At 46.4% G+C, this 25,918-nt stretch overlaps 1 protein-coding gene across 1 annotated transcript in view; it reads left to right on the forward strand.

Moving 5' to 3' along the window:
- Window positions 1-25,918, forward strand: part of LOC148443403 (B- and T-lymphocyte attenuator-like) — a 46,945-nt gene that overhangs the window by 5,481 nt on the left and 15,546 nt on the right. The window contains exon 2 of the mRNA XM_088462860.1: window positions 19,659-19,994. Coding sequence (XP_088318986.1) covers window positions 19,659-19,994 — 336 coding nt within the window. The remainder of the gene's footprint in view (window positions 1-19,658; window positions 19,995-25,918) is intronic.

Raw genomic sequence — 25,918 nt, forward strand, 5'->3', positions numbered from 1 at the left:
AGTTAATATACCCCTTTGTCTGTCCCTCTTAGCCATAGTTACATTTGTCCCACCGTTTGCTTTGCTATTAAGTAGCACCATTTATTTATACTAAAGATCACATAATATTGACCATATGATTTGTGAAATCATTGATACAATAACCATTGTGCTATGCCCCTAATTATTGGCATAGTGCACGGCAGACTATACTGTAAGTTACATAACAATCACATTATATAAATCATTTCTGCGTCTGAATATAGATATATAACAAGCTGTAGAAAACACCTAAATAAACAATGCCTGGACCTGAGTCACAGCTCGGGGCAGTTACACAATAGCTTCCTGCCACTATCCGTGCACCTCAGTGACTCACAATTTACTGTACAACATCACAGCGTTGGGGAACTTTCGAAGATCTCTGTTATGTAACGTTTTAGATGGGAACTTTTATATTTCTTTCAGATTTATTTTTAAGAGGGTCTTTCAAACAAATTTGGGGGAGGGTTATCAGTTTCTAAATAAAACATAATTCAGGGGAAAAAAGTCCCTTTTCGAAATGGCAACTTCATTTGGTAATATGTAAATTTTATGTTATTAACAGAAAACGTCTTTTGAAGAAGACATTAATTGCCAGGAAACATTGAGAATTGCAGGAAAACATCTCACTTCTAGCCTGAGAAATGTAAATTATATATATATATATTATATTTAAGTGTCTCAGGCTACAAGTGAGATGTTTTCTTGGCGGGCGGTTGGAGAGATAGGGAGGGGACATAGTAGTGGGTGCGGGTGGCCACTGCCCACTGGTAGAAGGGGCCCCCTGGCCGAACCCATCAGTGACTGTAAGTTTGGCAGGGGTAAGTAGTGGGCGGACGGTAGGAGGAGCAGGCGGGCCCCTCGAGTGTTCTGGCCTGGGACTCCAGGCCCTGTATAATATATATATATATATATATATATATATATATTTGCTCCTGAATAAGCCCTGTTGGACTGCAAGGGGATTGTTTATTAATTGTTTGGGGCATTTTGCATTCAGGGTAAATACTGTCGGCTTTTGCATGTAGCAAACAAACATTGAAGCATTGTATTTCTAAATTGCAATTTAAAGTTTCACCTAGGACATTCCCATCCCAACTCTAAACCTCTCTACACATTTTACCCCTGCACCACCTGGTTTGGCCAAGGTGCAAATTTGCTATTTTTATTATTGCTTTGCTCCCTACTATGGGTCAATCCCACAGTGTGTACATTATGACATATGTATATATATTTCTGAGGTAAGGAATGACAATTCCATCACACAGAATAAAAGAGAGATTTGTTTAGAAAAATCCATAACAGTCTATGTCGGAGGTTCCCAAACTCCTCCATTACAGTCCAGATTTTAACGATATCCATGCTTGAGCACACGTGACGTAATTAGTACCTCAGTCAATTTGATTTAACTCTTTGGACTCAAGCATGGACATTCTTAATACCTGGACTGTAAGTTTGGGAAACTGATCTACAGTATATCATTATTATGGCATACAGTAATCAGGAGTTAGGAAAAATGTGCAGCTGTGAATTACTTATACTGAGGAATGTATATACTCAGAGGTGCCTGGTGCCCCTCCCCCTTCCCAAAGCAAATAGGAACACATACCTTTTAATTCTATTAGCATTAGCTAGAGGGCAAGGCAATATACAGCATTGTGAAACGCGTTATGCAGAAAGAAAATAAGGGGGACACTGTTACTGCTGCTCAGTAATAATATCAAATACTCTGACAGGACCACTAAATGCTTCCTCCAGCAGTCACTGTGAGGAGCACTGCTAAACACATTAATGACGGGAATATACCAGGGGCAGTCTGGGGAAACAGGGGAACATGTTCAAAAAATGTTTTATATATATTATGTATGTTTATCAGGTTAAAATAAAGTCCCCCATCTACAAAACTATTATTCCCAGGCATTCTTGATAATAGAATTCAAATATGAACTCAATATCTTTACTACGGTATACTTATACCGGGATTGGTATGAAATGCCGGCGACTGGGGATCATATCCCGACAGGAGGAGATCCCAATGCCGGCTGGTAAGTACCCTAAACCTTCCCTCTCCTCCCCTAACCCTCCCTTAGGCGTGCCTAACCCTAAAACTGCCAGGGTGGTGCCTAACCCTAAGTCCCCCCCGGTGGTGCCTAAACCTAACCCACCCTTCCCACACCCTAAACCTAACCCTCTTGGGGGGGTGCCTAACTCTAACCCTTCCCCCTAGGGCTGCCTAACCCTAACCTCCCCCCCAAAACCAAACCCCACTACACTCCCTAAACCAAACCCTCCCCACCACGGCTAACGCTAAGGACGCCCCAGATTTACCTCGTTCGTGCCGTCTTCCTTCGGCGTTCCCGCGTCGGGAATAAGATAGGCGTTGGTATTTTTGACGCCTATCTAAAGTCCCCCATCGGGCTTCTCCTGTCGTGATATAGACCAGCGGCATTTAGTCCACCTATGTATAAACTGCATCCCCTTATACCTTTTATATAGACCATAATATAGACCATGATGCCCAGCACACAGTCCATTCTCATGCCCACCAACATAGATGAGCAAACTTTTAAAAAAATATGAATAATGTCCAACATTTAACTTTTGCATTTTGCACATTTGAGGCGGATCAGTACATTACTAGCCGGCTATAGCGTTAGCATATTTTCATACGGGGGCCGTGTGTGGGTTCGCAGTGGCAAATGCATTAGCGCACATCTCTGAATCAGGCCCTTTGTTCCGTGCTGGCAAAAAGTTTAGAAAGTTCTGTAACTTTTTATTGAAATAGTATCAGTCACTGTAACACTTGTCTCCAGGTCCATATACAGGGGTCCACGAGCAGTGTTCTGCTCTTTCCCCTCAGCTACGCTCTCACAGAGCTCATATTCCTGCGAGAAGATGAACCAGCAGCAGCAGCAGGGGCGATCCTTATACTGTATCATCACCATTTCTGTTGCTGGGAAGAGGAAAGACAGCGAGGAAAGACGGCTACTATTAGCCATGGCTGGTTCAGGCCACTGAGAGCTCCAATAGCCATGTTACTGGCTGGGAGGGGAACGTGTGACCAAATCCGTGAGGAAACCACCTGTAACCTGCCCACCAGTGGCGAAACTAACGGCGGTGCAGGGGTCCACCATAGCTGCCTGCATCCAACAGCGCTGCTGCACCCGCCGCCAGTGTCCCCCGGGCGCCATAGTATTTAAGTGTAGTGCAGACCGCAGTGAGAGCGCTCCGCACTACACAGTAACAAATACACTGCTGCCAGCGGCCATGGCTGTTTGTTTGTTATAGCAGCCAATGAAAGTCAGACAGACTCTCATTGACTGCTGAATCCACAGAGGGAGCCGACTGGAACTTACTCATGAGCTCCGCCTTCTGTCTCCCCCCCCCCCCGCAGTGGGTGATGGGAGAGATGTCATGACATCTCTCCCATAGTGCACAGAGGGCTGGGAGGAGCGGACAGCGGTGGTCGCGGCAGGAGCGGGAATTCAGGTAAGTTGTGTAGGGGTGGGGGCATTTGTGTGTGTAAGGGGCACGGAGACTGACAGACGTCCCATCTTTGTCCGCGTTAGCACTGAAGTCAACAACACATTCATGACACTCCCAAGAGACTAATCAGATCGCACGGTCGACGTCCAATTACCTCCCAGAAGCACCACTGCCTACAGATGGATCAATCTGTATGCACTAGTAAATTCTGTCCGTGTGCGTAGGTCTAATTTGGCGCAAGCTCAGTTGCCAATTTATGTCTTCGGTGCATGCACAGTAATATCAAATCCACAAGAACCTTCCTCATTCGCACTTGTGACCGACTTAGAATTATCCCCATATTGCGCAACTTTATTTTTACATTGCAGTTTAGAGTTTAGCAAGGACTTTCCCCCTCTTCCAACTATTACTTTGTTTGCACGTTTGCCCCTCCTGTAGCAGAAATGGTTTCGCCAAATGCAGGTTCCCTCATTGCGTTTAGACGTAAAAAGACTCTTCCAGTGCTTTACAAGTATGTGTGTAAGAATGTGTGTAATTACATACTGTAATGAATAGAAGCTGACAAGCTGCTGTCATGAACCTGAGGGGTACTGGCATGAAAAAGAGGATACTGTGGTTGGAAAATTGCCCAAGTAAAAAAAAAACAACAAAGTTAAAAAAAAAAAAAAATAGGTCAAATATACTGTGTGCAAAGGTGTCAAAAGAAAGGAGCAAAAAGTACAAAGTGTATAAATGTACAACAAAAAGGTGAAATGATTTTGTAGCAACCGCAAAAAAGATCAGAACCAGCAGGGGTAGTTGTGATGTGTAGGTGTAACTATGATGTGTAGCTGTGACGTGTAGTTGTGATGTGTAGCAATAGTGCAATGTGTAGTTGTGATGTGTAGTTGTGTTTGAGATATGTAGCCAGGGGCGTAACTAGGTACTTGAAGGCCCCATAGCAAAAGTTTGTAAGGGCCCCTATGTATCACCCAATGGTGAAAAATGTATGGTCTGATGTGTATTTATGATGTGTAGTTGTGATGTGTATATGTTTATTAGAGATGTGCACTGACCCCTGTGTTTTGGATTTTGATCTGGATCTCCCCTGGTTTTGGATCTGGATTGATTTTGTCAAAACCTCACCTCCGTGTTTTGTTTTTCGGTTTTGGTTTTGGATCTGGATTTTTTGTTAAAAAAATCATAAAAATAGCTAAAATCAGATAAAATGGGCCTGTTTTTGTTCCTACAGTATTATTAACCTCAATAATATTATTCCCACTCGTTTCCAGTCAATTTTGACCACCTCACTATATTGTTTTCATCCAGTTTAGGCACAAAATTTGCACCAAGCTAGCTAACTGACTAAGCTAAGCGGCAGCAGTGGGTGGCACAAAAACATGGCATTTCAACTTCCAACATGGCACATCAGGAAACAAATGTTTTTATTATTCAAGAGAGGCCTGAGGGTGTTGGAGTTTGTATGTAGTTGAAGGCAGGGACAGGAAGGGTTTGGTAGTAAATTTAATTAAATTTTTTTATTCCGAAGTCAATTTATGAGGGAGAAGGGGAGAAGCATTTACAAAAAAATATTTTACTCATTCACATCAGTCCTTGCCCCCAGAAGAATCCTTGAGCTCCATGCCTGCTGCTGGGAGTGGATTTTCTCATCCCAGAAGGGGACCAGGAAGACTTCTAGTATTGCTTTCCACATGAAAAAGCATTTCCCAACCTATACAGGGACATTAAAAAACCATAGTTAGTTAGTGGCCTCCAAACTGCCACTTAACCAGCACAAAGATATTAAGGGGTAAATTTAATTTACTAAAGTGAGAGTTTTTACAAGTGCATTTTAGAGTGATGTTGCCCATAGCAACCAATCAGATTCTACTTAACATCATTTACCTAGCACTTTCTAGAAGATAATAGCTAGAATCTGATTATTTTCTATCGGCAAGCAACATCACATCTAAAACTCACTTCTTAAAACTCTGACTTTAGTAAATTAAACTACCCCTTAAGGTCTTACGTTGTGTCTTTCTTGAGAATCCTGCATCAACTTCTGCTGCTAGGAGTGGATTTTCATCCCAGAAGGTACCAGGAAGAGTTCTTTCCAAAACAATTGACTGTAAAATAATCCTTTGCAAAGCTTCCACATTGAACATTTCCCAACCTGTACAGAGACATAAAAAAAATAGTTAGTGGCCTCAAAGTGCCACTTAACCAGCACAGATATGTGGACAAGTGTAAGATCTATGATTTAAGGCAGGGGTAGCCAACCCTGGTCCTCGAGAGCTACCAACAGTGCATGTTTTCCAGGTCTCCTCACAGAATCACAAGTGTAATAATTAACTCCACCTGTGGATCTTTTCAAATGTGTTTCTGAGTAATGAATACACCTGTGCACCAGCTAGGTGGTCTGGAAAACGTGAACTGTTAGTAGCTCTCGAGGACCAAGGTTGGCTACCCCTGATTTAAGACCATACGTTGTAACTTTTTTTGGAATTCTTGAGCGCCATGCCTGCTCCTGGGAGTAGATTTTCATCCCAGAAGGGATGAAGACATTGTTTTTTCTTACCAACGGACACAGATCTGAAAAGAAAGAGATGCATGTAAATTACTACTGGCAGGAAAAAGAGGCAATTTGGAGGCCCTTACACAAAACTGCCTTTGCTTTACTTGAGCTGCCCACCTTCCAGTGTGTACTCAGAAAGAGTTTTCAGCACAGCCGGGAACCTTGTCAGTGATTGGCCTGACACTACTTCCCCAAAATGTGGAAAACATGATGTCCATCTTCTGATCTATAAACAGAGAATGCAGTTTTAGCTGCTTTATTCCATTTTTTAAACCATATCCTCTATTTTCACCTTTGAAAATATTTATGCAAATCTCAGCAGAGACGTTTTGTGATGCCTTGGCTAATGCACACACACAAAAAAAAACCAGATTGATTGAATTCATTTTTTTTGTGCACTTGGGAGGGAGAGCACCCGAACGAGGTAGCAGCCTCTTGATAAACGACACGGGCAGCACCCCTGCGCAGTTATGTTGCTGATAAATGTGGCTAACGTGCACACACAAACAAAAAAAAAATGATTGATTGATTGACTGAATTAAAATTTGGAGGGCACTTGGGAGGGAGAGCACCTGAACGAGGCAGCAGCCCCTTCATAAACGACACAGGCAGCATCCCTGCGCACCTATGTTGCTGAAAAGTGTAGCTAACACGCACACACAAAAAATAGTTTTCTTTTTTTCACACTGGGGGGAGGGAAGCACCACTGAACAAGGCAGCAGCCCCTTGATAAATGACACAGGCAGCACAGCACCCCTGCCCACCTATGTTACTGATAAGTGTGGCTAACTCGCACACACAAAAAAAATGTTTTTATTTTTTTCACACGGGGTGAAGAGCTCTCCTGAACGAGGCAGCAGCCCCTTGATAAATGACACAGGCAGCACCCCTGCGCACCTATATTGCTGATAAGTGTGACTAATGCGCACACACACACAGAAATAAAATACTTTATTTTTTTTACACTGGGGGGGGGAGCACACCTGAACGAGGCAGCAGCCCCTTGATAAATTACACAGACAGCACCCCTGCGCACCTATGTTGCTGATAAGTGTGGCTAACGCTCACACACACAGAAATAAAATACTTTCTTTTTTTACACTGGGGGGTGAAGAGCACCCCGGATGGACAGAGCACCCCCTGGACAACACAGCAGCACAGCCAGGCAGCCCCTATGAACAACAGCCAGCCAGCCCCTATGGACAGGACAACAACAAGCCAGCCCCTATATGAACAACAGCCAGCCCCTATGGACAACAGCCAGCCAGCCCCTATGGACAGGACATCAACCAGCCAGCCCCTATATGAACAGCAGCCAGCCCCTATGGACAACAGCCAGCCCCTATGGACAGGACAACAGCCAGCCAGCCCCTATGGAAAGGACAACAGGCAGCCAGCCCATATGGACAGGACAACAACCAGCCAGCCCCTATATGCACAACAGCCAGCCCCTATGGAGTGGACAGGACAACAGCCAGTCCCTATAAAATGGACAACAGCCAGCCCCGCACCCTATGGACATAAGCAGCCAGCCTCTGAGTGACAATGACAACAGTAGCCAGCCCCTATGCAGATTCACAGCCCCCTCTCTTCACCATAGTTACCTACCTTTGGCTTCTCATCCCCGGGAGAAGCCTTGGTAGGAGAAGCAGGTGGGCTGTAATGAGGGCGGGGCCTGATGGGTTGCATCATTAAGCCCCACCCCATTCATGGCAAATTTGCCATTATTGGCTTAAATTTAAATAGGGGTGGTGCTAAATGACGCGATTCACTGAGAATCTATACATTCAAAATAGTATCACTAGTATCATTTCCCTGCATTGGTTATAAGCAGCATTGGCTGCTGCCCTCTTACCTGAGGGGGGCTGCCGCTGCTGCTGCTGGCCTGGGTCCCAGCGCCTGCTCAATGAATCTGACAGGAGTCGGGACCTGCGCTTGAGCGGTGGTGGCGCTTTGCATGCGCACGCCTAACACCAGCTTCTTGGGGCTGTTTTTTTTGTGTGGTTTTTTTTGTATTAGGTTGTAGTTGTATAGATCCAGTTTTTAGCTCTGTGGTATTTCTTGTTTGTTTGTTTAATTAAATTTATTGCTACCCATCCAGTGGGTGGGGATTGGGGGTTGTTTTAGTGATTGCATACACATGCTAGGTCTCATTACTTAAGAGCCTTTACATGGCTGTAGTGCTCAATATAGAAGTGCGAAATTAAAAGTGCAGTTTAAACATAATTGTGCCGTTATACTGCCGTTAAACCGAAGCCAAACAGAAGGATAACAGGCAAACTTCACCAGAAATCTGAACAACATTTGGACAAAGTTACATCATGAAATGAGAGTTCAAAAACTACTTATTCAATACAAACACCTGATGTCCGCATTACCAGGACATTATTCACTGGATTCTGCTTGCTCATTGTAAGAACTTAAGACTATACTTGCTAAACTTTGTCCTAGCTCTGTGATTACACATACCTCAAAGCCCACTGTATTCTGCACCAATTTCCGTTTTCTTCTTAGAAATAATGTCTTGTTACCTAAGTCCTATGCCCTGCCACATGTAATCTAGCTTCTAACAGTCTTTCACATTCATTTTCTTCACCTATTAAATCTCCTCTTTTACTCCTCTCAATAATAAACTTTTGTTATTGTGCAGACCCCTTTTCTCCACTGTATTCTCATGTGATTTTCTGCAAATCTCCTGCACTGTCACTCACATTCATACTTTATTCCTTCTTCCAGTTTTCCTCCCCCTAACCACCTCTGCTACACCATGACCATGTTTTCTTCCACCCTCACTCAGTGTCTACCTAATCCTCTGCTCAGCCCCTTTCCTCCAACTTTATCCTTTTCCCCTTGCCTCCTTCACCTTCTCCTTCCCTTATCTCCCCTCCTCTGTCTGCCTTCCTCCCTCTCCTCTCCCACTACTACACTTGCATTCTCTTCTAGCCCACCATGGTCCTACTGCCCCACTGCTAATCCCTCCTCCAACCCTCCTCTCCATGCCACCTCATCCCACCTCCATACACATCTCGTTACGCCCCCTCCCTACTCACCACCTAAAGGTTCCCTTCCCAGCATTGGTGACCGCACAATCTCTTCACTCTATTCATCTCGGTCCCCAAAATCAATCTCACATACTCGTTACAGTAATCCTGAAAATCTCATTCACATCTTTCCCACAAACTCTGTCCCTTTATCCTGTGCACTCTGGAATGCCAGATCAGTCTGTAATAAACTGGTTCCCACCCATGACCTTTTCATTTCCAACAACCTGCATCTCCTAGCCATTACTGAAACCTGGATTTCACCTTCTGACACCACTTCTGCTGCAGCTCTCTCCTCTGGGGGCCTCACCTTCTCTCACACCCCTCGGCCTGGGGGTCGCCATGGTGGTGGTGTTGGCGTCCTTCTATCCCCTGGTTACACCTACCAACTTATACCCCCTGAATCATCCCTTACATTCTCTACATTTGAGGTTCATACTATACGTCTTTTCCAACCAGTACACCTGCGAGTAGCTATCATTTACCGTCCCCCTGGCCCTCCCTCCAAATTCCTTGACAACTTTGCTTCCTGGCTCCCTCACTTTCTCTCCTCAGACCTTCCCTCCATTATCCTAGGTGACTTCAATATTCCTATTGATATCCCCACTGAACTCTCTGCTTCCAAACTCCTTACCCTCACATCCTCATTTGGTCTCTCCCAATGGACCTCCTCACCCTCCCATGTGAGAGGGCATTCGCTTGATCTGGTCTTTACTCACCGTTGTGATATTTCTGATTATTCCTATTCCCCATTCTCCCTCTCTGACCATCACCTTCTATCTTTTAACTTATCCCTCTTCCCTTCCCCCCCTCTACCTCCCAAGGCCACTATCACTAGGCGTAACATTGAGGCTATCGACACCGTATCCTTTTCTTCCCTACTTGACTCGCTTCTCTTCCCTATCCTCTCTCTCTCCTGCCCTGAACAAGCTGCTTCCCTATACAATACCTCCCTTACTTCTACTCTGGACTCTGTTGCTCCGGCGATCACTACTCACCCTCGCAGATCCACACTTCAACCCTGGCATTCCAAATGCACCAGATATCTGCAAAAGTGTTCACGAACTGCCGAGCGACAATGGAGAAGGTCACGCTCTAAGGCAGATTTTCTCCATTTCAAATTTATGCTCTCATCCTACAGTGCTGCCCTTTCCCTCTCTAAATAGTCATACTTCAAGCACCTCATCTCCTCCCAGTCCTCAAATCCGCAGCAACTCTTCACCACCCTGAACTCCCTTCTCTGCCCACCCACTCCTCGTCTTCCCTCCTTGCTCTCTGCCCTTGACTTTGCTTCCTACTTCACATCTAAAATTGACTCCATACATCAGGATATCATATCCCACCAGTCCCCCATCACGACACCTCCTCTTTTCCCGGGTCATCCCTCCCCTTCCATTTTACCTACACTAACATCCTTCTCCCCTGTATCTGGAGAGGAAGTCATGGCCCTTATCCAGTCCTCCCCCCTTCCACCTCCCCCCTTGACCCTATCCCTTCACGTCTCCTCCGCTACATCTCTCCCTGTGCCTGTTCCCATCTTGCCCACCTCCTCAATCTCTCCCTCTCATCTGGCACTGTCCCTTCTGCATTCAAACATGCCCTTGTCTCCCCCATTCTTAAAAAACCTACTCTTGATCCTAACACTCTCGCCAACTACCGACCCATCTCTCTCCTCCCTTTTGCATCCAGACTCCTTGAGCGTATTGTTTACAACCACCTTACCAGCTTTCTTTCCTCCCACTCCCTCCTTGACCCTTTTCAGTCTGGCTTCCGTTCTCTCCACTCCACAGAAACTGCCCTCACTAAAGTCAGCAATGACCTCCTTGCTGCCAAATCCAAAGGCCACTACTCTCTACTCATTCTCCTTGACCTTTCTGCTGCTTTCAACACTGTGGACCACCCTCTCCTGCTGCAAATCCTTCACTCCCTTGGTCTACGTGACACTACCCTCTCCTGGTTATCCTCCTACCTCTCTGATCGATCCTTCTCTGTCTCTTCTCATGGCCTATCTTCCCAACCACATCCTCTCACAGTAGGTGTTCCCCAAGGTTCTCCTTTTCTCCCTCTATACATCCTCTCTAGGTGAACTTATCAGCTCTTTTGACCTCCATTATCATCTCTATGCTGACGACACTCAGATCTACCTTTCCTCCCCTGACATCTCTCCCTCTCTCCTCACTCGTATCTCCAACTGTCTTTCTGCTATATCTTCCTGGATGTCCCAGCGATTTCTTAAACTTAATATGTCTAAGACTGAGATGATCATCTTCCCACCCTCCCACATAACCTCACCTCCCACTATTTCTTTATCAATTGATGGCACAACTATCTCCTCTAGCCCCAAAGTGCGCTGTCTTGGAGTTATCCTGGACTCCTCCCTCTCCTTTAAACCACATATCCAGAACCTCTCACAGTCCTGTCATTTCCATCTTAAAAATATTTCCAGGATCAGACCCTATCTCACCCAGGATGCTACTAAGACCCTAATACACTCACTGGTCATCTCAAGATTGGATTACTGTAACCTTCTCCTATCTGGCCTCCCCAAATCCCATCTTTCTCCTCTCCAGTCTATCCTTAATGCTGCTGCACGGCTTATCTTCCTCTCCAAACGCTCTACATCTGCCTCCCCTCTCCTACAAGCCCTCCACTGGCTCCCCTTCCCCTTCAGAACCCAATTCAAGGTTATCACACTCGTTTACAAAGCCCTCACACACTCCTCTCCCATTTACATCTCTGACCTCATCTCCCTTCACTTTCCTGTCTGCCCTCTTCATTCAACAAATGCACACCGCCTCTCATGCCAACTGATTACTTCCTCCCACTCCCGCCTCCAAGACTTTGGCCATGCTGCTCCCCACCTCTGGAACTCTCTCCCTCTCCCCATCAGACTCTCCACCTCTCTACAATCCTTCAAACGGGCTCTCAAGACCCACTACTTCCTCAATGCTTTCCTACTCTCATCCTAACTTGCTACTACATGCTCCCTCCTCCCTGTCTTCCCCATCTGTATCATGCCCATCTATCTGCCCCTCCCCTTCAGAATGTAAGCTCTTGCGAGCAGGGCCCTCTACCCTCTTGTGCTTCTCCTTACTTTATATTCATCTACTTCTTACTCACCACTAGGACACCTAACACTTGGTGCCTATGCTTTGTTGCTTATGTGGGTGTTATGGCCACCTATGCATCAATGTATATTATCCATGTCCTTGTCCTTCATTGTATTGTATTTTACTGTAAGTCACTTTTTGGTTATGTACCTTGTAAGGCGCTGCGGAACACTTGTGGTGCCATATAAATAAACGATAATAATAATAATAATGCCCAGTAGGGCTGCCCGAAAGGCAGAGCAGGCGCTTCCACTGGAAGCCGCTCGCTGCTGATCACAACTCGGACTGGCAGTCCCAGGGGGAGGAGACACCTCCCCCTGGCTGCCTGTCTTCAGCGTGACTGGCAGGTGGCGCTTCCAATAGGAAGCCACCTCCAGTCACAGTGAAGCCAGTGCAGCATGACTGCACTGGTTCATTGAACAGTGGAGGATTTTACTGGGGGGGGGCTGAAGCCTCGCAGCCCCTAGGTAAAATCCGCTACTGGTTATAAGGCACAATGAGCCCTATGGCTACATGGATTTTCTGAGAAGTATCAGTATTTATCAACAGGTATATCTTAGAATCTGCTTTGGGGCTCATTTGGATGTAAGTAAATGTTATGACGCACCCCTCAGATGTAGCAGTACACGCAGTGGCGGTTCTAGGTGCGGGCTAACAGGGCCGTCGCCCGGAGCGCCGACACCTAGAGGGCGCCACTGAGTCCCCGCCCCCCCCCCGAAAAACCTAGAAGGAAAAAAAAACAAATTGCGCCGGTCCCAACCCCCCAACACCCCTCCCCCCACAGCCGCCGCCGCCAGGAGGCTGCATTTGCCGGGCTCCCGCTGATATTTCTTATCATCAGGCACCCAGCTCCCTCCGGCTTCCGGCAGAGACGTCTGATGTCATGACATCTCCCCATAGATCCGAGGAGCCGTGGTCGGACCAGACGGCAGCGGCAGTGACAGCGGAAGCAGGAGCGTGGCTAAAGGTAAGTAGTGTGGTTTTTTTTTTACAGTTGGAAGCACCAGCACTGGGGCACGATTATAGGGGCATTACTACTGGGGGGCATTACTACTTGGGGGCATTACTACTGGGGGACGACTATAGGGGGCATTACTACTAGTGGGCACAACTACAGAGGGCATTATTTCTGGGGGCACTACTACTGGAGACATTACTACAGTGGGCACTACTATAGGGGGCATTGCTAATGGAGGCAGTACTACTGTGGAGCATTACTAATGGGGGCAGTACTACTGGGGAGCATTACTAATGGGGGCAGTACTACTGGGGAGCATTACTAATGGGGGCACTACAATAGGGGCATTACTTATGGGGGGAATACTACTGGGGAACATTACTAATGGGGGCACAACTATAGGGGGCATTACTAATGGGGGGCATTACTACTGAGGGAACTACAATAAGGGACATTACTACTGTGGGCACTACTAATGGGGGCATTACTACTGTGGGCACTACTATAGGGGGCATTACTAATTGGGGGATTACTACTGTGGAGCTTTACTACTGGGGGAACTACTATAGGGGGCATTACTACTGGGGGCATTACCACTGGGGGTACTACTAATGGGGGCACTGCATGGGGGGCACCACTACTGGGGCCATTGTGTAAGGGACACCACTGCTGTGGGCATTGTATAAGGGGCACTACTACTGTGGGCATTGTATTAGGGGCACTACTACTGTGGGCCTTGTGTATAAGGTACACTAATTTTGGCATTATGTAAAAGGGGCACCACTTTGTGTCATAATAACATAAGGGACTACTGTGTGGTGTAATTTGAATTGGGGATAATGTATTATAAAGGTAATTACTGTTAGCGTTCCCGCTAGGCTGTTTTAGCAGGGTGCGGCACCCTGCCCTCCTTCTGGAGGGCAAAAAGCACCCTGCCCTCCAGAAGGAGGGCAAAAAGCACCCTGCCCTCACAGGCTGCGGTTGCAGTCTTCACCCGTGGGAGGCAGTGTCCCGCGGGTGGAGAAATGTGCGGTGACCCGGTCACCGCTGGAGAATAGACGCCGGGCGCATGCGCCTGGCATCTATTCTCCCTGTTTGCAGCGCTTGGGGGCTGCCTGGCATGTCCGTAAGTGCCGGGCACGCCCCCAAGTATGATGAAAAAGGGGGCGCGTCTTATAGACACGCCCCTTTTTATGACCACGCCCCCTTTTTGCCCGCGCACACAAAGTTGCCCTCTCTAGCTCCGGCACCCTGCCTGCCGCCGGAGCTAGAGTGAACACTATACTGTGTGTGGCACAATGTATTACAGGGCATTACTGCATGTGGCATATTGTATTATACAGGGCATTACTGCATGTGGCATAATGTGTTATACAGGTTATTACTGCGTGTGGCATAATGTGTTATAAAGGGCATTACTGCGTGTGGTATAATGTGTTATACAGGGCATTACTGCGTGTGGCATAGTGTGTTGTAAAGGGCATTACTGCGTGTGGCATAATGTGTTATACAGGGCATTACTGCGTGTGGTATAATGTGTTATAAAGGGCATTACTGCATGTGGCATAGTGTATTATACAGGGCATTACTGCGTGTGGCATAATGTGTTATAAAGGGCATTACTGCGTGTGGTATAATGTGTTATAAAGGGCATTACTGCGTGTGGCATAGTGTGTTATACAGGGCATTACTGCATGTGGCATAATGTGTTATAAAGGGCAATACTGCATGTGGCATAGTGTGTTGTAAAGGGCATTACTGCGTGTGGCATAATGTGTTATACAGGGCATTACTGCGTGTGGTATAATGTGTTATAAAGGGCATTACTGCGTGTGGCATAGTGTGTTATAAAGGGCATTACTGCGTGTGGCATAATGAGTTATAAAGGGCATTACTGCATGTGGCATAGTGTGTTGTAAAGGGCATTACTGCGTGTGGCATAATGTGTTATACAGGGCATTACTGCGTGTGGCATAATGTGTTATACAGGGCATTACGGCGTGTGGCATAATGTGTTATACAGGGCATTACTGCGTGTGGCATAGTGTGTTATAAAGGGCATTACTGCATGTGGTATAATGTGTTATACAGGGCATTACTGCGTGTGGCATAGTGTGTTATAACGGGCATTACTGCGTCTGGTATAATGTGTTATGCAGGGCATTACTGCGTGTGGCATAATGTTATGTTATCTAAAAAAAGTTCTTTCTTTTTTTTTGGGGGGGGGGCGCAACTGGGAACTTTCGCCCTGAGCTCCACAATGTCTAGAACCGGCCCTGAGTACACGCCCACTTTACCGCTGCGCTCATAGGTGCTGCTTTCACATTCTCCCTGAAATGCTTTTTCAAAAGTAAGTAAGTATGCTTTATAGTAAAGCTTTAGTACAGTGGCTGCATTCTGCCTTTGACATTACCCTGTCCACATAGTAACTGTCATCATTGTAACCTTTGATAAACTAACTACTTCCCGTCCTTGGAGTCCTTCTACTGTATCGGTGAGCAAACCCTGTGCAGTATAAGGTTTTCCGTGTGTCTGAAGCTGAAAGTACTTTTTATAAACTTTTTAGTGGTTTATGCAAACAGGTTATATAACTGTTGTGGAACTACAAGTCTCATCATGTCTATGATAGTCAGAGCATTGCAGGACTTGTTGTTCCTCATGAGCTGGAGAGACTCTGATTGCTTAAGTCCAAAAGGATTTTGTTTTACGCATATATAGGCTTACCATATCATCCCTTTAAACCGGGACACTCATGGATTACACAGGTTCTGTGGCTCATTAAAACCAGGTGAAATCCAGGCTTGAAGTCAGCCAGCCCCAGAACCTGTGTAATTCATGAGTGTCCCGGTTTAAAGGGATAGTATGGTAAGCCTACATATATACATATATATATAACCTGGGTCATCTTGTCCGTTCTTTGCTTTCTTCAATCGTCCTAAATAAATTCAATAACAATAAATGTTGTTTATAACATTGTGTGGATTTTTCTGTAATGCCCCCCGGTCCTAGTATAGGCAACTTTCATGTAATTCAAAGTTTTCCAGCCAGCACTCTTGGATGCTTTAAATCGTCAGAGGTTCTTAACTTAGGAGGGACAGAAAAATCTGCTGGATAATAACAAAACAATGTTAAAAAGGCGGCAACATTTCTGGAAAAACTTCCACGGCGTCAGACCAGGGACCCCTTCACCTTGTTTTCTGCCTTAAAAAAGTTTTTCTACATCTGAAGTGAAAACAAATCTGCTGCATTTGTTTACAGCATTTTATATTACACATCGTGACCATCCGTCCCCACCAGCGAAGGCGTTGTTACTTGTTTTGTGTTAGGAGGAAATCCAAAACCTACTCTAGGTTAGCTTGAAGTGGTTCACACATTACACAAAATTCTTTCTCACCGGTAGGCAAGAAAAAACAAATAAAAAAATGACAATGAATAACAGCAATAATCATTTCCATGTCAAAAACACACAACAGAAAAAACAATATAAAAATTGGATTTAATAAAATTAGTGCTATACTGCAGTTGTCCATTCTAACTGTTGTTGATTTCAGATCCATCTCCCTCACCAATAAAATAATATTTCATTTACGGCTTAGATGGAGCCTTTCCAAATGCTCTTGTTTCTCAAAATGACGTGTTTTAAATAGCATCTACATTTATCGCTGTGTAAACATATCAGCCCCGGGGTAAACTAAACACCCTATGGCCTTGGCAGGGCTCAAGCAAAAGCCCCCACTGCACATACTTATTGTGTTTATTATCCCATTAAAATACTTATTATTCCTTCATTTGTTCTCTAATTTAAAGCCCTTATAAACCGATGATTTCATGAACTGTTAGGCTACACAGTGACATATCTCCCATCCTTTAGAATTTTGAAATCGTATGCAGAACCTACAGTACACAGCACTGTGGCCCCCGTGTCTCCCCAGCCCCTGTGTGTCTCTCTTTATTTCCCAGCCCGTCTATCAGCCTCAACCCAGCCCCTGTGTATCCCCACCACTGTGTCTTTAGCTCCATCACCCCCTCCCTCTTACTCCCCCCCTTCATCTATTGCCCCCCAACGCCCAACCCGTGTTTCTACCAAGCCCAGGCTAGCCAATACTTACCTGCTGCCTGCTGTACTGTTCCTCTCCTGGAGGCTTGGGTCTGGCACCTCTCTGATCCAGCGGCATGATGCCATGACGTCATGTGCCTGGCAAGCCTCCCTCACTCTAGCTGTGCCCTGCAGTGCTTACAGCAGTGGCAGAGGGAAGGGGCGCACATGAGCTGGGCTCCCAAGATTGGTGAGGAGCCGGGGCCCTTTGGAATTTCAGGCCCGGTATAAGTGTCCCCTTTGTGACGTTGAGTCGATTGACTTGACAATTTGCATAAGAATAGTTTACAGCTCGGGTTAGAACATAGACTATGCGTGTTTCCATACCTCCTACTCACATGCATGTTTTTTAGATACTGGCACATGTGCTGCAAGGAACCCGCCACACAGAGCACATAATAGGGAGATCTGCAGCGCTGCCAGTCTGGTGGGCATTCATGCGCGTCCCAGAAAAGCTCACTTGAAATATTGGCCCTCATTCAGAGCCGTATGCTCTGAGCAGAGCGCACGCTCTGAATGAGGGCCGGGCTCCATTTTCATGGAGCGTCCTCCTGGACGCTCGTATAGCTGTGGGTCACCACCCACAGGCTATACGAGCGTGCTTTTTGATGGCCGCGATGGTCGAGACCATCGCGACCATCAAAATTGCGAGCCGGAGCCTGCGGTTGAGGTTTTCAACCGCAAGCTCCGGAGTGATTTTGGCTCTATCAGAGCCAAAATCACTCCCACTGACATCACTAGTGATGTCAGTGGGCCGGCTTCTGACGGGAGGCGTTCCCGTGGGAACGCCCCCGTCAGGGAGGCACGCCCCCGGCACGCCCACCAAAGGGGGCGTGCTGTCAATCAACATTGACAGCACGCCCCCTTTGATCGGACACAACGAGCGAAGGACTTTCCTTCGCTCGTCGCGTCTGGCGCATGCGCACGACGGAGCTCCCTCCGTCGTGCGCATGCTCAGTGCATAACATCGACCCACTTGCGAGCGGACAGCCGCTCGCGAGTGGGTCTGAATCAGGCCCATAATGCACATTTCATTCTACATATAGAATTAAAGACATATACATACCAAATATGTTACATTCCAATGACTAATGTCATCCAAAAAACAAACACATTCAGCACAATCAAATTGATACAGTCAGTTTGTGTCAGAGAGATACTAAGGTCAAGTAAAAGTATCAGAGAGATAGTAAAGACTATGGCCCTCATTCAGAGCCGTACGCTCTGAGCAGAGCGCACGCTCTGAATGAGGGCCGCCCTCCATGAAAATGGAGCGTCCTCCTGGACGCTCGTATAGCTGTGGGTCACCACCCACAGGCTATACGAGCGTGCAGTTTGATGGCCGCGATGGTCTTGACCATCGCGACCATCGAAACTGCGAGCCGGAGCCTGCGGTTGAGGTTTTCAACCGCAAGCTCCGGAGTGATTTTGGCTCTATCAGAGCCAAAATCACTCCCACTGACATCACTAGTGATGTCAGTGGGCCGGCTTCTGACGGGAGGCGTTCCCGTGGGAACGCCCCCGTAAGGGAGGCACGCCCCCGGCACGCCTACCAAAGGGGGCGTGCTGTCAATCAACATCGACAGCACGCCCCCTTTGATCAGACACAACGAGCGAAGGACTTTCCTTCGCTCGTCGCGTCTGGCGCATGCGCACGACGGAGCTCCCTCCGTCGTGCGCATGCTCAGTGCACACCATCGACCCACTTGCGAGCGGACAGCCGCTTGCGAGTGGGTCTGAATCAGGCCCAATATACATATATCCAGGTTTCAGGCGATGTGCTGCACAGCAGTAAGGAAGTATGAGGTTGCTTACCACAGAACCTCGGAATGGAGTAGCTGCACGTCGTAAAATCCACAATGTTTGTAGCTTATAATATGTCAGTGTCTTCAGTGTAAGAGTCTGTTACAATAAACATATCATGACTATTGATTGTTGTTAATTATGGATAGTTAGCAGCCATAAATTAATGTGTATATACTGTCAAAGACCGCTATTCATAAGAGCTGCCAGCCCTCTCAATTCAGATCACTTGAAAGCGACTCAAAATTACAAGGAAATCCTTAGGAGATGTTGGGATCTGTTTTAGAAAAAAGCTGGTGACACAGTCCTGGTACTTTGAGCTACTTAGCACTCTGCCATCCAGGCTCGTTGTTGACATGCACTTTTAGAGGTACAGTACTGGCGTACTAACTCCAATGCGCATGCGCGGCTCAGACCACTCCGCGCAGAGCACATTCTAATGACATTTGGTCACAGACTTGCCCGGGCAACGCCGGGTACTACAGCTAGGACAAAATATATTTTTACTACTTTAATTATTTTGGCTCACAAAGTGATGTTTTGTGTTCAGCATGTACAGTACTAACAATGTCTTTGGTCGTCCCTACAGGAGACAGCCCATCTTGTACACCTTCTATAAACATCCCAAGGAATGCAAAGTTTAGGAAATCAGAAGGAGAATCTCTCCTCCTAAAGTGCCCAGTGCGTGTCTGCGCCCAGGTATTACCACCCGTGACTTGGTGCAAACTGGATAAAAACCTCCTATGTGATGCTGTGATAGCTGGATACAGGATCTCCTCTGTGTGGGAAGAACATGAGGGACAGGACCCTGTTTATCTGTTGAAGTTTATCTCAGTACAAATAAATGACAGTGGATACTATCGATGTTCAGCATTCTATGGGGAGCTACAAATAATGGGTGGTCAAATAGAAATTAACATTACAGGTGAGTCTATTGTCCTTCCTAATTAAATCTTAATTAACTGTTTTGAAAACGTGTATTAGCAAATATTTAACTAAAGACTAAGGGCCTGATTCAGAGTTGGGAATAGAGAGAGATATCTCTCTCTCTCAACTGATCATCTAGGTGAGACCATGCTGCACTGCAGGTGGGGCAGATTTAACATGTGCAGAGAGATTTAGATTTGGGAGGGAGGTGTCCAAACTAGGGGTGAGCGGGTTCGGATTTCTGAAATCCGAACCCCCCCGAGCCCCCCCGATCCGAGTCCGATCCGAATCAGGCTCGACTTTTCCCGCCTGACTCGGATCTGAAATCGAGGCAAAACGTCATCATCCCGCCTTCCGAGTCTCGCGGGTTTTGGATCCTATATAAGGTACCCACGTCGGCGCCATTTTCTCACTCGGCTGTGGACAGTGAAGAGGGAGGGTGGGAGTTAGGGCTGTGTAGTGTAGTGTAGTGTAGTGCTGCTGTTGTCCACTACTTCAAAGTCCATAGGGGCTGGCTGTGTTGTGCTGTGCTGCTGTTGTTAATAGGGGCTGTGTCCACTACTTCAAAGTCCATAGGGGCTGGCTGGACTGTGTTGTGCAGTCAGTTCTCCATAGGGGCTGTGTCCACTCCAAAGTCCTGTGCAGTGTCCCAGTCCTAAAGGAGTGCTGCAGTGTTGTCCAGGGGGTGCTCTGTCCATCAGGGGTGCTCCCCCCAAGTGCTAAAAAAATAATATATTTTCTGTGTTTGTGAATTGTGTGCGCAGTAGCCGCACGTGCATCAACAAAGTAGTGCCAAGCGTGCGCCTGTGTCATAAGTAAAGGGCCGGCTGGCTTGACCGTTAAGGGTGCTGTAACCCCCGAAAGTACACTCCAGTCCAAACCAAAAAAAAAATTATTTTCTGTGTTTGTGAATTGTGTGCGCAGTAGCCGCACGTGCATCAACAAAGTAGTGCCAAGCGTGCGCCTGTGTCATAAGTAAAGGGCCGGCTGGCTTGACCGTTAAGGGTGCTGTAACCCCCGAAAGTACACTCCAGTCCAAACCGAAAAAAAAATTATTTTCTGTGTTTGTGAATTGTGTGCGCAGTAGCCGCACGTGCATCAACAAAGTAGTGCCAAGCGTGCGCCTGTGTCATAAGTAAAGGGCCGGCTGGCTTGACCGTTAAGGGTGCTGTAACCCCCGAAAGTACACTCCAGTCCAAACCAAAAAAAAAATTATTTTCTGTGTTTGTGAATTGTGTGCGCAGTAGCCGCACGTGCATCAACAAAGTAGTGCCAAGCGTGCGTCTGTGTCATAAGTAAAGGGCCGGCTGGCTTGACCGTTAAGGGTGCTGTAACCCCCGAAAGTACACTCCAGTCCAAACCAAAAAAAAAATTATTTTCTGTGTTTGTGAATTGTGTGCGCAGTAGCCGCACGTGCATCAACAAAGTAGTGCCAAGCGTGCGCCTGTGTCATAAGTAAAGGGCCGGCTGGCTTGACCGTTAAGGGTGCTGTAACCCCCGAAAGTACACTCCAGTCCAAACCAAAAAAAAAATTATTTTCTGTGTTTGTGAATTGTGTGCGCAGTAGCCGCACGTGCATCAACAAAGTAGTGCCAAGCGTGCGCCTGTGTCATAAGTAAAGGGCCGGCTGGCTTGACCGTTAAGGGTGCTGTAACCCCCGAAAGTACACTCCAGTCCAAACCAAAAAAAAAATTATTTTCTGTGTTTGTGAATTGTGTGCGCAGTAGCCGCACGTGCATCAACAAAGTAGTGCCAAGCGTGCGCCTGTGTCATAAGTAAAGGGCCGGCTGGCTTGACCGTTAAGGGTGCTGTAACCCCCGAAAGTACACTCCAGTCCAAACCAAAAAAAAAATTATTTTCTGTGTTTGTGAATTGTGTGCGCAGTAGCCGCACGTGCATCAACAAAGTAGTGCCAAGCGTGCGCCTGTGTCATAAGTAAAGGGCCGGCTGGCTTGACCGTTAAGGGTGCTGTAACCCCCGAAAGTACACTCCAGTCCAAACCAAAAAAAAAATTATTTTCTGTGTTTGTGAATTGTGTGCGCAGTAGCCGCACATGCATCAACAAAGTAGTGCCAAGCGTGCGCCTGTGTCATAAGTAAAGGGCCGGCTGGCTTGACCGTTAAGGGTGCTGTAACCCCCGAAAGTACACTCCAGTCCAAACCAAAAAAAAAATTATTTTCTGTGTTTGTGAATTGTGTGCGCAGTAGCCGCACGTGCATCAACAAAGTAGTGCCAAGCGTGCGCCTGTGTCATAAGTAAAGGGCCGGCTGGCTTGACCGTTAAAGGGTGCTGTAACCCCCGAAAGTACACTCCAGTCCAAACCAAAAAAAAATTATTTTCTGTGTTTGTGAATTGTGTGCGCAGTAGCCGCACGTGCATCAACAAAGTAGTGCCAAGCGTGCACCTGTGTCATAAGTAAAGGGCCGGCTGGCTTGACCGTTAAGGGTGCTGTAACCCCCGAAAGTACACTCCAGTCCAAACCAAAAAAAAAATTATTTTCTGTGTTTGTGAATTGTGTGCACTGTGGCTGCACGTGCATCAACAAAGGAGCAGCGCCAAGCGTGCGCCTGTGTCCCATAAGTAAAGAGCCGGCTGGCTCATTTCTTAAAGGGTGGTGTAACCCACAAAGTGCACTACTCTCCAGCAAAAATAAAATAATATTTTCTGTGTTTGTGTGCGCTTTAGCCGCACGTATATATATCAATATAACATAAATGGAGGACCAAACTTTCTCCGATAAAAATAAAATAGGGAAAGATCAAGAACCACTTCCTCCTAGTGCTGTTGCTGCTGCTGGGAGTTGTTCATCATCCCAGAGAGGAAGTAGGAACATCACTACTTTTACTAAACAATTGACCCTCCAGCAGTCCCTAGCGATGAGGATGAAGTACGACAGCAGTCATCCTGAAGCAAAACGTATAACTGAGGCCTTGACTGCTATGTTGGTGTTAGACGTGCGTCCGGTATCCGACATTAGTGCAGTGGGATTTAGACAATTGATGGAGGTAGTGTGTCCTCGGTTCCAAATCCCGTCTAGATTCCACCTGCATCCTCAAAGCAGCAGCGACAAGCGTGCGTCTGTCTGTTAAAGGGTGGTCACACCCTCAAAGTGTTCTACACAAACAATTAAAATATTGTTCTTTTTTTTTCTGTCTTTGTGAATTGTGTGGGCTGTAGCCGCACCTGCATCCTTAAAGCAGCAGCGACAAGCGTGCGTCTGTCTGTTAAAGGGTGGTGACACCCTCAAAGTGTGCTACACAAACAATTAAAATATTGTTCTTTTTTTTTCTGTCTTTGTGAATTGTGTGGGCTGTAGCCGCACCTGCATCCTTAAAGCAGCAGCGACAAGCGTGCGTCTGTCTGTTAAAGGGTGGTGACACCCTCAAAGTGTGCTACACAAACAATTAAAATATTGTTCTTTTTTTTTTGGTCTTTGTGAAATGTGTGGGCTGTAGCCGCACCTGCATCCTTAAAGCAGCAGCGACAAGTGTGCGTCTGTCTGTTAAAGGGTGGTGACACCCTCAAAGTGTGCTACACAAACAATTAAAATATTGTTCTTTTTTCTGTCTTTGTGAATTGTGTGGGCTGTAGCCGCACCTGCATCCTTAAAGCAGCAGCGACAAGCGTGCGTCTGTCTGTTAAAGGGTGGTGACACCCTCAAAGTGTGCTACACAAACAATTAAAATATTGTTCTTTTTTCTGTCTTTGTGAATTGTGTGGGCTGTAGCCGCACCTGCATCCTTAAAGCAGCAGCGACAAGCGTGCGTCTGTCTGTTAAAGGGTGGTGACACCCTCAAAGTGTGCTACACAAACAATTAAAATATTGTTCTTTTTTTTTTGGTCTTTGTGAAATGTGTGGGCTGTAGCCGCACCTGCATCCTTAAAGCAGCAGCGACAAGCGTGCGTCTGTCTGTTAAAGGGTGGTGACACCCTCAAAGTGTTCTACACAAACAATTAAAATATTGTTCTTTTTTTTTCGGTCTTTGTGAAATGTGTGGGCTGTAGCCGCACCTGCATCCTTAAAGCAGCAGCGACAAGCGTGCGTCTGTCTGTTAAAGGGTGGTGTAACTCTCAAAGTGTTCCAAAAAATAAAAAACTATTTTTTTAATGTGTTTGTGACTTGTGTGCGATGTAGCCACACTTGCATCCTCAAAGCAGCAGCGACAAGCGTGCGTCTGTCTGTTAAAGGGTGGTGACACCCTCAAAGTGTGCTACACAAACAATTAAAATATTGTTCTTTTTTTTTCTGTCTATGTGAATTGTGTGGGCTGTAGCCGCACCTGCATCCTTAAAGCAGCAGCGACAAGCGTGCGTCTGTCTGTTAAAGGGTGGTGACACCTCAAAGTGTTCTACACAAACAATTAAAATATTGTTCTTTTTTTTTTGGTCTTTGTGAAATGTGTGGGCTGTAGCCGCACCTGCATCCTTAAAGCAGCAGCGACAAGCGTGCGTCTGTCTGTTAAAGGGTGGTGACACCTCAAAGTGTTCTACACAAACAATTAAAATATTCTTCTTCTTTTTTCTGTCTTTGTGAATTGTGTGGGCTGTAGCCGCACCTGCATCCTTAAAGCAGCAGCGACAAGCGTGCGTCTGTCTGTTAAAGGGTGGTGACACCTCAAAGTGTTCTACACAAACAATTAAAATATTCTTCTTCTTTTTTCTGTCTTTGTGAATTGTGTGGGCTGTAGCCGCACTTGCATCCTCAAAGCAGCAGCGACAAGCGTGCGTCTGTCTGTTAAAGGGTGGTGTAACCCTCAAAGTGTGCTCCACAAACAATAAAAATATTCTTTTTTTTTTCTGTCTTTGTGAATTGTGTGGGCTGTAGCCGCACTTGAATCCTCAAAGCAGCAGCGACAAGCGTGCGTCTGTCTGTTAAAGGATTACATCGGTGACAGCATCCAAGTAGGCATGTCAGACAGTCCGTACCTGTACTGGCAGGAAAAAGAAGCAATTTGGAGGTCCCTGTACAAACTGGCTCTATTTTACCTGAGTTGCCCCCCCTCCAGTGTGTACTCCGAAAGAGTGTTTAGTGCAGCCGGGAACCTTGTCAGCGAAAGGCGTAGGAGGTTGCTTCCACAAAATGTGGAGAAGATGATGTTCATAAAATGAATTATCAACTCTTCCAGGGAGACCAGCCTCCAGAACGTACAGAGGGACCTGTGGTTCCAGCAGGGACGAATTAATACTCTGTGAGGATGAGGATGTACACACTGAAGAGGGTGAGGAATCGGTGGATGAGGAGGATGAGGATGACATCTTGCCTCCGTAGAGCCAGTTTGTGCAGGGACAGATAAATTGCCAGCTTGTTTTGTGGGGGCCCAAACGAACCAATCATTTCAGCCACAGTCATGTGGCAGACCCTGGCGCTGAAATGATTGGTTTGTTAAAGTGTGCATGTCCTGTTTATACAACATAAGGGTGGGTGGGAGGGCCCAAGGACAATTCCATCTTGCACCTCTTTTTTTTCTTTGCATTATGTACAGTTTGGGGCCTAGTTTTTCAATGCCATCCTGTCTGCCACTGCAGTTTCACGCCTAGATGGGTCACGTGTTTGTGCCGCCCACTTGTGTCGCTTAGCATAGTCATCCAGCTACCTCGGTGCAACCTTTTGGACATAAAAACACTATTGTGAGGTGTGAGGTATTCAGAATAGACTGGAAATGAGTGGAAATTAAGGTCATTGAGGTTAATAATAGCATAGGAGCAGAAAAACCTACAAATTCTGTGATTTTAGCTGTTTTTATGCTTTTTTTCAAAAAAATACAGATCCAAAACACAAAACCCAGAACCCAAAACACGCAAGGGTGGTTTTGGCAAAACCAATCCAGATCCAAAACACGAAGAAAGATCCAGATCCAAAACCAAAACACAAAACACGAAAAGTGGCCGGTGCACACCCCTAGTCCAAACTGACATCTAAAT

Source organism: Taudactylus pleione, unplaced genomic scaffold, assembly GCF_031769625.1.
Source record: "Taudactylus pleione unplaced genomic scaffold, aTauple2 ptg001279l, whole genome shotgun sequence".
In the NCBI taxonomy this organism is placed as follows: Eukaryota; Metazoa; Chordata; class Amphibia; order Anura; family Myobatrachidae; genus Taudactylus; species Taudactylus pleione.